This window comes from Prionailurus viverrinus, chromosome B1 (genome assembly GCF_022837055.1).
Source record: "Prionailurus viverrinus isolate Anna chromosome B1, UM_Priviv_1.0, whole genome shotgun sequence".
NCBI classification, from domain to species: Eukaryota; Metazoa; Chordata; class Mammalia; order Carnivora; family Felidae; genus Prionailurus; species Prionailurus viverrinus.
In genome coordinates, this window is record NC_062564.1 from 193,947,936 (window position 1) to 193,957,018 (window position 9,083).

General features: G+C 48.3%; 1 protein-coding gene across 12 annotated transcripts in view; it reads left to right on the forward strand.

Annotated features, from left to right (window-relative positions):
• The window catches only part of LDB2 (LIM domain binding 2), a 384,473-nt gene extending 375,893 nt beyond the window's left edge, over positions 1–8,580 (forward strand). The window contains exons 7-9 of one of the 12 annotated variants that reach the window (XM_047855901.1): positions 1,432–1,583; positions 4,123–4,265; positions 6,954–7,208. In XM_047855901.1, the coding sequence (XP_047711857.1) occupies positions 1,432–1,583; positions 4,123–4,227 (257 nt within the window). In that variant the 3' untranslated portion in view covers positions 4,228–4,265; positions 6,954–7,208. The other 11 variants (XM_047855904.1, XM_047855902.1, XM_047855903.1 and 8 more) reach the window with 11 other exon arrangements.
• Positions 8,581–9,083: the final 503 nt, after the last annotated feature.

Consider the following 9,083-nt stretch of genomic DNA (forward strand, 5'->3'; position numbering starts at 1 on the left):
GTGTCAGGCTCTGTGCTGACAGTGCAGATTCTGCTTGAGATTCTCTCTCTCCAACCCCCCCCCCCTTCTGCGCCTCCCCTGCTTGCACACATACACTCACTTGTGCTCTCTCTCAAAATAAATAAACTTAAAAAAATTAATCACGTTTACAAAAAAAAGAAAAAAAAATCTTTGCACATAAGAGACAAAATATTTACAAAAAAAGAATTGGTATATAAATAGGAACACAATCCTCTTCTTCCTCAAATGTTAGGAGTAATTTAGTGGACTAAGTGGCCTTTGAAATGAGCCTTAAAGGAAATCCTCCCCACTGCCCATCAGAAGCGCATAAATGTTGTAAGAAAATGCTACAAGGCTCTCTCGCTGGGTCCCTGGCTCACCTTCTCTCCATCAGCGCTGGTTCAAAAGAGGGTTAGCAAAAAGGATGCTTTTAATGACATTTCCAACTTAGTAGATGCCTGGAAAAAGTTTCCGCAGATTTCTCATTTACAAAACAAAGATCAGAATAGAACCGAATTAACAGACTTGCCAGGAACATACAATAGTCATGACATAAAACACATGAAGCAGATGAAACCATTACGAACATGAAAACATTGTGTACTTCTCACACCACCTAACAGGTAAACAAATAACATCCTCCGGCCCCACATCACCACACGTCCCTCTGCTTCCACTAAGACGTTGTTCAGCTGTCGGGTCCGCAATATTTTCCTCTGTTTCTAAGCGGGACTTGGCTGCAAGGATCTAGTTCCCCTTCGTGCAGAAGTTGGCCCTAGCACACTTCGACCTTCTCCCCCCGGCAACTTTGAAATGAGCAGCATTCTTTAAACACCGGGGTCCAAACCATGCGACCTGAGAACTGTACTGAGCTAGGGACCCTACGTGTGACACTCTCAGCTGATAGGACTCATGCTTCCTCTTTTCTGGACTTGAGCATCTCAAGGTCTGCGCTGGCCTGCAACCAGGAGCCGACTGGGAGATGCTGGTCTACCACCTTAACTCGTTTTAACCCTTTCTCTCATCCCCCGGGGGAACGCAGAGCCCTCCTTTCCCCCTAAAGAGCCAACAGTCCAGAGAAAAGGGTTTTCTCAAATTCTGTAATGGTGATAATATGTTTCACGCGACTCTTAACAGTGGTATTTGCGGCTCGCCCCTAAAATACATTTACTAGACTGCAGGCACGTGTCTAACGGTAGAGAGAACAGTGAAGCACAAATCGTTTGATCTAGAGACCAAAGAAAAGAGTTGCACCCATTTGGTGCTAAAAGGATAAAGCCACGGCTTCCTCCCTTCACTTAGCGTGAAGCTGAAAGAAACGGCAACAATGTAGAGTGTGCTCTTTGTCATTTACAAGCACAGCTTCCTTGGGGGGACGGTATGGTGACGGTTGCCCCAGATCTGACCCTCCATCCATTGTCCGTTTTGCAGCAGAACCCACACGGCAGCCGACAACGAAGCGGAGAAAAAGAAAAAACTCCACCAGCAGCACGTCCAACAGCAGCGCCGGGAACACCGCCAACAGCACCGGCAGCAAGAAGAAGACGCCAGCCGCTAACCTGAGTCTGTCCAGTCAGGTACCTGTAAGTCTCGCTTTCCTCTTAGGCCCGAAATCCCGCCTCCGCCTGTCCTCCGCCTGCTGGGGGCCCAGGGAAAGTCCCCGTTAGCCGCTCCTGCCTTCTGGGTTGGGGGCGGGGGGAGGGCCAGGCAAGGGCAGGGGGAGGGTGGGCGGGAGGAGCTCTACCGTGGAAACCTTCCCCTGCAAACTGGGAATTAGGAAGGAATATTAAGCGTCTGCGCTGCACAGGGACCTGAATTACAGAGCCGTCAGAGGCACAGACAGGAGATGTGTCACGTGAGGCTTAATTAAAATATCACTTAGCGCCATGCCTGGTGGCAGAGAAGGGGCCCTCGGCACGATCCCCGGGGACCCCTGTGCTCCACTGGAAACTAGCTTCCGGCGTTCAGGCTCCATGTTGTAATTTGACTGGGCCTTCCCAACATGGGTGCCCTTCTCATTTTGAGACTCAGGTAATTAACTCTCGGCCACTAAAATCGCAGCTCAGTGGATGCCACTTGACCCATTTCATTAGATCAGGGGGAGGGTCAGCCCTTGGTTTGGTCTCAACTCTCCTGACCTCTTGACCCTTTCTTTCATTTCTGGGTCTTGACAGAGGAAATGGGCCGCTTAGAAGGGGGCTTCTTTGAACTCCGAGGCTGACAGCTGACGGGTGTCCCCAAATAGCGCGTTGCCCGTGTGGGCACTTTCTTCATCTCCATTTTTTTCTTTTCAAGTTCTGTCCTGTCTGCCTACTTCCTTCCTGACTCCAGATTCCTCAGCCCAGTGTTAGATCATTTATCGCTTTTAAATTCTCATGCTCCTCTGAACATTTCTCGTCCCTCGTCCCCTCCACGATTACTTGTGGGTGTCCTTCTCTGCTGCCCTTGTCACATCACCCTGTCTCCAGGCGTTTGACTGTCGTTTGAACCCCGATACTTCCGTGGTGCTTCATGGCTATCCCTTGGATACCATGTCTTCGGAAATGTGTTCTATTTCTTATTACTTCCCTCAACCAGTACAATTTTACCTTTTCTCTTTCACACCTTCTTCCCTGTCTTGGTCTGTTGTCCTCATATCTCTCCCCATGTGAGAGTGGATTCTTCTTTCATGGGGATTCTCCACTTACTTCTAAATGTGTCTTTCAAATCTGGCCCCAACCCACTTTTACCCACTTTCCATCGGTCGGTTTTCTTTGGCTAGAGGCAACCCCATCAGTACCTGAGAATCACCTGGGCCACTGAGACTCTTCTCCTGTCTTCCATAGACAGAGGGTATGGTTTTCATCATCACTGCACTAGAAAGAAAGGGTCATGGAGAGAGTGGCCAGCCTGTGGGGAAGGTACCATTTTAATTTTAAGACCGCTAGGAATTATAGTTTTTAAATAATGCCAGACTCACCTCTGTTTTCTGAACTGGCTAAAGAGTCAGAAAAAAAAAAAAATCAAAGAAAAAAAAAAAAAACAGAGTCTTTTTATGAAGGTACCAATAAGTTAGGCCCACTTCTGGTTAAATTGGAAAATACACAGAGAAAATGGCCTGGTATAAATAAATCAACCCCAAAGTGCACACAAGTAGCCTATTATTCATCTACTCCTGGAGTTTTAGAAACTAACATTTGTTAGTTTCCTCTAGCAAATGGAAGTGCATTCCAGAGAATTCTGGAACTGTGGCATTGCTCCTTAAAGGCACAGTGACTGCAAGAATTCAGTTCAGTTCAACAGCTGTTTTGAGCTCCTACTATGTGCCCCACACCGTACCAGATATCAGCAATACCGAGATTAAACAACCACAACAAAAACCCAGGCCCTGTCGGTCACTGAAGAGCTCAGTCTCTCCTGCCAGCTCAGTCTCCCGGTGTCAGCCAGCAGGGTACGGCACTGAGCACGATTCTGAGGCCTTGGGTTTGGTGGGCCATCCATTGGTGATGTCTGCCTCAGGTGTAGAATAGCAGTATGTGTGTCACAGATTTCGACATCCCTAGCCTCGTCGGAAACATTTCAATTTTATTTTAAAGGGCACATAGTCTGTTCCGCTCCCTTATGCTCCTATCCTCCAAGCCAACAACTACATCTTAGTGGAGGATCCCTGTGTCGAGAGGGCTTTTAATGAAGTGAGACCCCTTGGACTTCGAGAGAACAAGGCACCATTAGAAAGCGAGAGCAGAACGCCAGCACCACCCCCGCACCATGCAATTCAAGATGTTTCAATGAAGTCAAGCTTACAGATGGCCCAGGGGGGGCAGGAAAAAGCCACCGCCACGTTAGGAAAATGTGCACATTTTTGGGGTGCACTCTTGCTGAATGGACCTTCCGCCATAGGCATCGTCTGGCTTGTAGCGACCCCCTCTTTTAACCCTGTGTACTGAATTACCGACACGATTTGACTGTTGAACTAGAACGCGATCTGCAGGCACAAGGGCTGCCTCGTTCGAAGGCACGGCCAGGTTCTCTGTGCCACCGTGACCACAGCTGTGGTCCGCCTGGCTGCCGCGGCAGCAAACGTGCGTGTCCGGCGAGGACTAGGGTTTAATCCTTGGATTCTGCTTCTCACTCCATGAGCAGGGGCTAGGAGCGATCCCGAACTGCAGCCTCAACCCTGGGAGGGATGGAGACCTGTGTCATTCAACAGCAGTGACCCCTTCTGGCCAATTTAAGGAGAAGCATTGAGGGGCCCTGAAAGGAGTCACTTCCAGTCCTCCTCAGAGGTTGGTGGTCCTTGCACGGGGGATTAGTGAGAAGATGTGACAATGGGCGTGGCGCCTCCAGGCCTCCGGCGAGGAGCAGAGGTCTGCCTCAGGGGGAGTGAAGGGCATCCGGGGTTACCCTCAGACAGACCAGCCCTGCCTCCTGTGGGACACACGAGATAGCAGAGACGGGAAGGATAATGCAACTCTCACTACTCATGTTGAACGTTGGGGGGATTTTTAAAGATGGGGGGGTGGGGAAAACGGGGCCAACATCCGCTAGGTAGAGGCAGCCCAGAACGTGCACTATGTCTCCGTTCGTTTTGTGTGAGGCTAACCAAGTGAGACTGCCCGAGCAGAGAACCACTCTTTGAGTCTGTAGGTTTAGAAGAAGCAGGTAGAGCCCCGTGCATAGCGGCCTAAGCGGCCTCAGGTATCTATGCCCATGAGAAGCCCACGGCACACATCTGTCATAGCTTGCCATCTGTCACTCATCCGCACAGGTACACACAGGATTATGTATCTGGCTAAGGATTTTCTCGTACAATCAGGAAGGCAAATGTGGCATCACTCTGAAATTTAGGATGCTTACAACTATCCATGCCTGTTCCAAACATGACAAGCCTATATCAGTCCCATTTGAAGTGACTCAAATCACTATTTTCACAGTACTTTTCTTGAATAACTGTTATTTTCTGATGCAATGAAGGCACCTGGAGTGTCGAGAACTTTTTCTAATGTCACGCTTAAGCTGCCTTCTGATTTTTCTCCTCTGTTTCCAAATTACGCTTACCTCCTCACACTGCCCCAGCCTCTCTCGATGACCTTGGACTCACAGTACTAATGCGGACCCACGTGGTCACTTCCCACACCCTTCCCCTGCCCTGTGACACCTTATGCATGTGTTTTCCGACCCTTTCAACGTGTGCTGCACGTAAGTCATGAAATGAGATGAACCCATGTCATCCTCTGCCCAATCTTGCCCCATTCTTCCCCCCCCCCCACCTTTGTTCCTGATCATAAGCACTGTCTCCTAACTGCCTGTAACCAAGTGGCACTTTTTTGTCCAGAACACCCCCAACGGGTCATATGGCTAACCCGATAATGTCCCCTCCTCTCTGGAGGCCACATTCCATCTCCAGTCCTGTCGGCATTCTTGCCAATCAGAGTCTCTGTCTGTGTTGTACCTCACCTTGAGCCCTCATGAGTCTCCCCACATGTCAATGTCGTGTCTGGCTCTTCGTTGCATAGTCAGTACGTTCTTCGAAGCACACTTCTGATTGTCCTGCCAGTACCTATATTTGCTGAGTTTACCCAGTGCATATTTGAGGCATTTACTTAATCTGGGACATATCTCTTTAAAATCATGTTTATCAAATCACAAGATCGATTAGTCAGAAAACACAGTTTGGAAATCTATTGATTATCTCCCCATAATTCTAGGGGAACCAATCAGTCAATCAAACAAACAAACAAACAAACAAACAAGGTTTTCCACCGCAAAATCAACCAGGCGACAAGTAAGGGTTTTGTTCAATTGGCACCTTCATAATTCTAGAAAGAAACGGGAGGGCCCAATGGACCGCCTCCTGACCAAAGGCAGTATTCTCCTATGCCGTCCCAGGAAAGCCTCTCTTGCCCCAGTGAAGACAAAATTTTCGCGCAGTTACCAAGGCATTTCATCGAATTAGCCTCCGCATCAGGAAACACACCCTTACGTCTCCAAAAGCATCAGGCTCAGCCCTGCTTGTTTTGGTAGAGGCGGAAGCTGATGGCCTTGGGCACTCGCCTGGAGTCACCGCACTTTTGAGTAGATTATTGCTCACAGCCTGCCCAGCAAGTATCACCCAGTATCACCTGACAGGTGTCCTGTCCCATGCCCAGGTCACCCACCAACCCCACACAGCCCCCTCTGAACAAAGAGGCCGGAGCCGTGCCCTGTGTATGCCCCCTTCTGCCCCCAGCCCCGGGCCTCTCCAGCTGTGGCCTCCACGATGCTCCCGGCTACAGTAGGTGGCTTCCTTGTTTGCATGGAAGGACAATCTGTGCTTAAAGGAGTGATTAGATGGATTCTTCTTGCACGCTTCCATTTCTGATGACTGCCAGCTTCATCAATGTAATTATAATTAGTGCTCTTCTTCTTCCTTTTATGGCACCAGCTGGACAGACTGGTTCTCTTGACTGCCCAGATTGGTGGCAGGGTTGCCTGTGTGGGGATAGGTGACAGGCACCATGAAATAACAGATGGTAAATTCAGGGCTTGTTGGCAATCAGCAGGTTTTTGCTAATGACTTAATTAGCTATGCAAATTGTCAAATCAGTGTGAACATTGTTTTTATCGAAAACTTTACCTAAATTAATTACCATAATTAAGTAGCAGAATGTCAAGGATATTGGCTGCATAAAAGGGCCTGGCTGAGTGGAAAAAAGAGAGATTCTGCCTTCAATTAAAATGTATACCGTCCTTGGGACAGAGAGAACGCCATTTGGAATGAGTTGCGTGAATAGTGCAGAATGGCACCCTCCCCCTGTTGGCTGCTAGTCTGAAGCCATTCAGAGGCCCTAACATAAAAAGTGGCGGATTTTTGGAGGTAGTGGAGAGCACCCAGCAGAAGGTCCCACAGCCCTCTCTCTAAAAGTCCCCAACGTCGGCAAGTTAAAAGCGTGGATTTTTTTAATCTTGAAAAATCCATTTTTTTATTTCTGCAGATTGCTAGCATTGCTCGTTCTCCGGTGTCAGGCTGCGCACTAAGGACATAAACTCGCGTGGTTGTTCCACGTCAGGAGGCAATGTTTATTTCCTGTAGAAATCCAATATGCGTCTCGCCCCCGCCCCCCGACTTTGAGACTTGACCCCGGTGCACAGAACACGAGCGTGTCTGTCCTAGACCCCCCAGCTCCTCCCGCTAGTGTTTTAAGCTGAGCTTCTCTGTCCCAAGGTTTCCCTGTAATAATGTCAGCTGCTGTTCACAGGATGTGATGGTGGTAGGCGAACCAACCTTGATGGGAGGTGAGTTTGGGGACGAGGACGAAAGGCTAATCACTAGATTAGAAAACACGCAATATGACGCGGCCAACGGCGTGGACGACGAGGAAGACTTCAACAGCCCCCCGGCCCTGGGGAACAGCAGCCCGTGGAGCAGTAAACCCCCCGCCGCTCAAGAGACCAAATCAGAAAACGCCCCACCCCAGGCTCCCCAGTGACACTGACCCGCACCCGCACCCGCACCCGCACCCGCCGTCAGTAGGTCGTGGGGCACGCTCACGCTTGCAGATCCTTGCTTGCAGGAGAGGAAGGAGGAGAAATAAAAAACTCTTCCACGCGAATACCTGTTTCTAAACCACAATGATCTGAGTTTGGGTTTCTTTGTTCTTTCTTTTTTTTCTTTTTTGAATTGAGAGGATCGTTCCAATAAACTTCCCTGACCCTTCCCTGGAGGCCTTCACAGGTAACACAGAGAGTGGCACTGATCTTAATGAAAAGAGCGAAAGCTCACGCTTCTCCGGGCTCGGTGTTAACCACGTGTTTGTTAATTACACCCCACCCCCAACCCCACCCCGACGAAGGCCATATTGTCAATACGCCCTCAGTGCTCAGGGTCTCGTTATATGCCGACCCTAACTACAGATGACTTTTTAATATTGTAAAATATTTTCTGCTTTTTGACTTGCATCTGAGAGTTTCTTGTTTCAGTAAAAAAAGAAAAGAAAAAAAATCAGCCTTTGGACAGTAATTTAAGTGTATCCTTATTATTATTTTTTTCCTTCACCTTTTCTTTCATTGGGTAACAGCTAAGAGGGCCTTGCAGGGTAATTATTGGGTGAGCTAATGTCAGTCGGTTCTCCAACCCCAGCTGGTTCAATTGAGCCCAAGGGCTGAAACAAGAAATGTCTTTTTGTCATCGAAGACACCGAGGCAGATTTTTATGTAAAGACAGACACCTGGCCCCTCGAGAACCTACTCGTTTGTAAAATTGCTGTTGATCCAAATCTTTTCAAGCCATGTAATCCATTAATTTTGTGGGCAGTTTAATAAATCTGAAACTTTTTTGTGTTTTTTATTGTATCTGAGTTGACTGTTGTTTCTTTTCATGGTATATTTCTTGTATAATATTTTGTAAAGCCCTCACCTGGTTCTTTTATGGGGATTCTTCTTTGGGGGCAATTCCAGTGTATTTATGTGAAACTTTATAAGAGAACTAATTTTTCCATTTGCATATTAATATGTTCTTCCACACATGTAAAGACACAGTGGCTCCGTGTGTTATAAAACAGCTGTATTTTATGTATGCTTTACTGATAAGTGTGCCAATAATAAACTGTGTTAACGACCAAAGCAGCTGAGTCTGGCTGTTTGTGAGCGTTTGGTGAGGGGTTGGGGGGACGGCAGGGGGAGAAATCTGCCCACGATCATGAGAAGTACTGAGCTTGGATTTATTGCCCAGAGTCCAAATGGAGTGGAATTGTGACAGCCATGCCATTCTTTGTAAAGTCTGATTCCTTTCCCTGCTCACTGTGGTTCAGTTGGGCAGATGTGTGAGAGTCTGCTGTGTGCTGGGCACATGCTTGCTGTGGACACAACAATGAGAAAGCAAGAACTGGCCTGTGTTGCAGCTTGGCAAGTGGAGGAGCGGTGGCTTCCCCACAAGTGTTGATTCTGCACCAAACAGCCCTACTTAAGGTCCACAGGTATTATTTCAGCTAATCCCCAAAGCTTCACAAAGTTGGCATTGCTATCTCCATTTTTAAAGATCAATGTCTTGGGGCACCTGGGTGGCGCAGTCGGTTAAGCATCCGACTTCAGCCAGGTCACGATCTCGTGGTCCGGGAGTTCGAGCC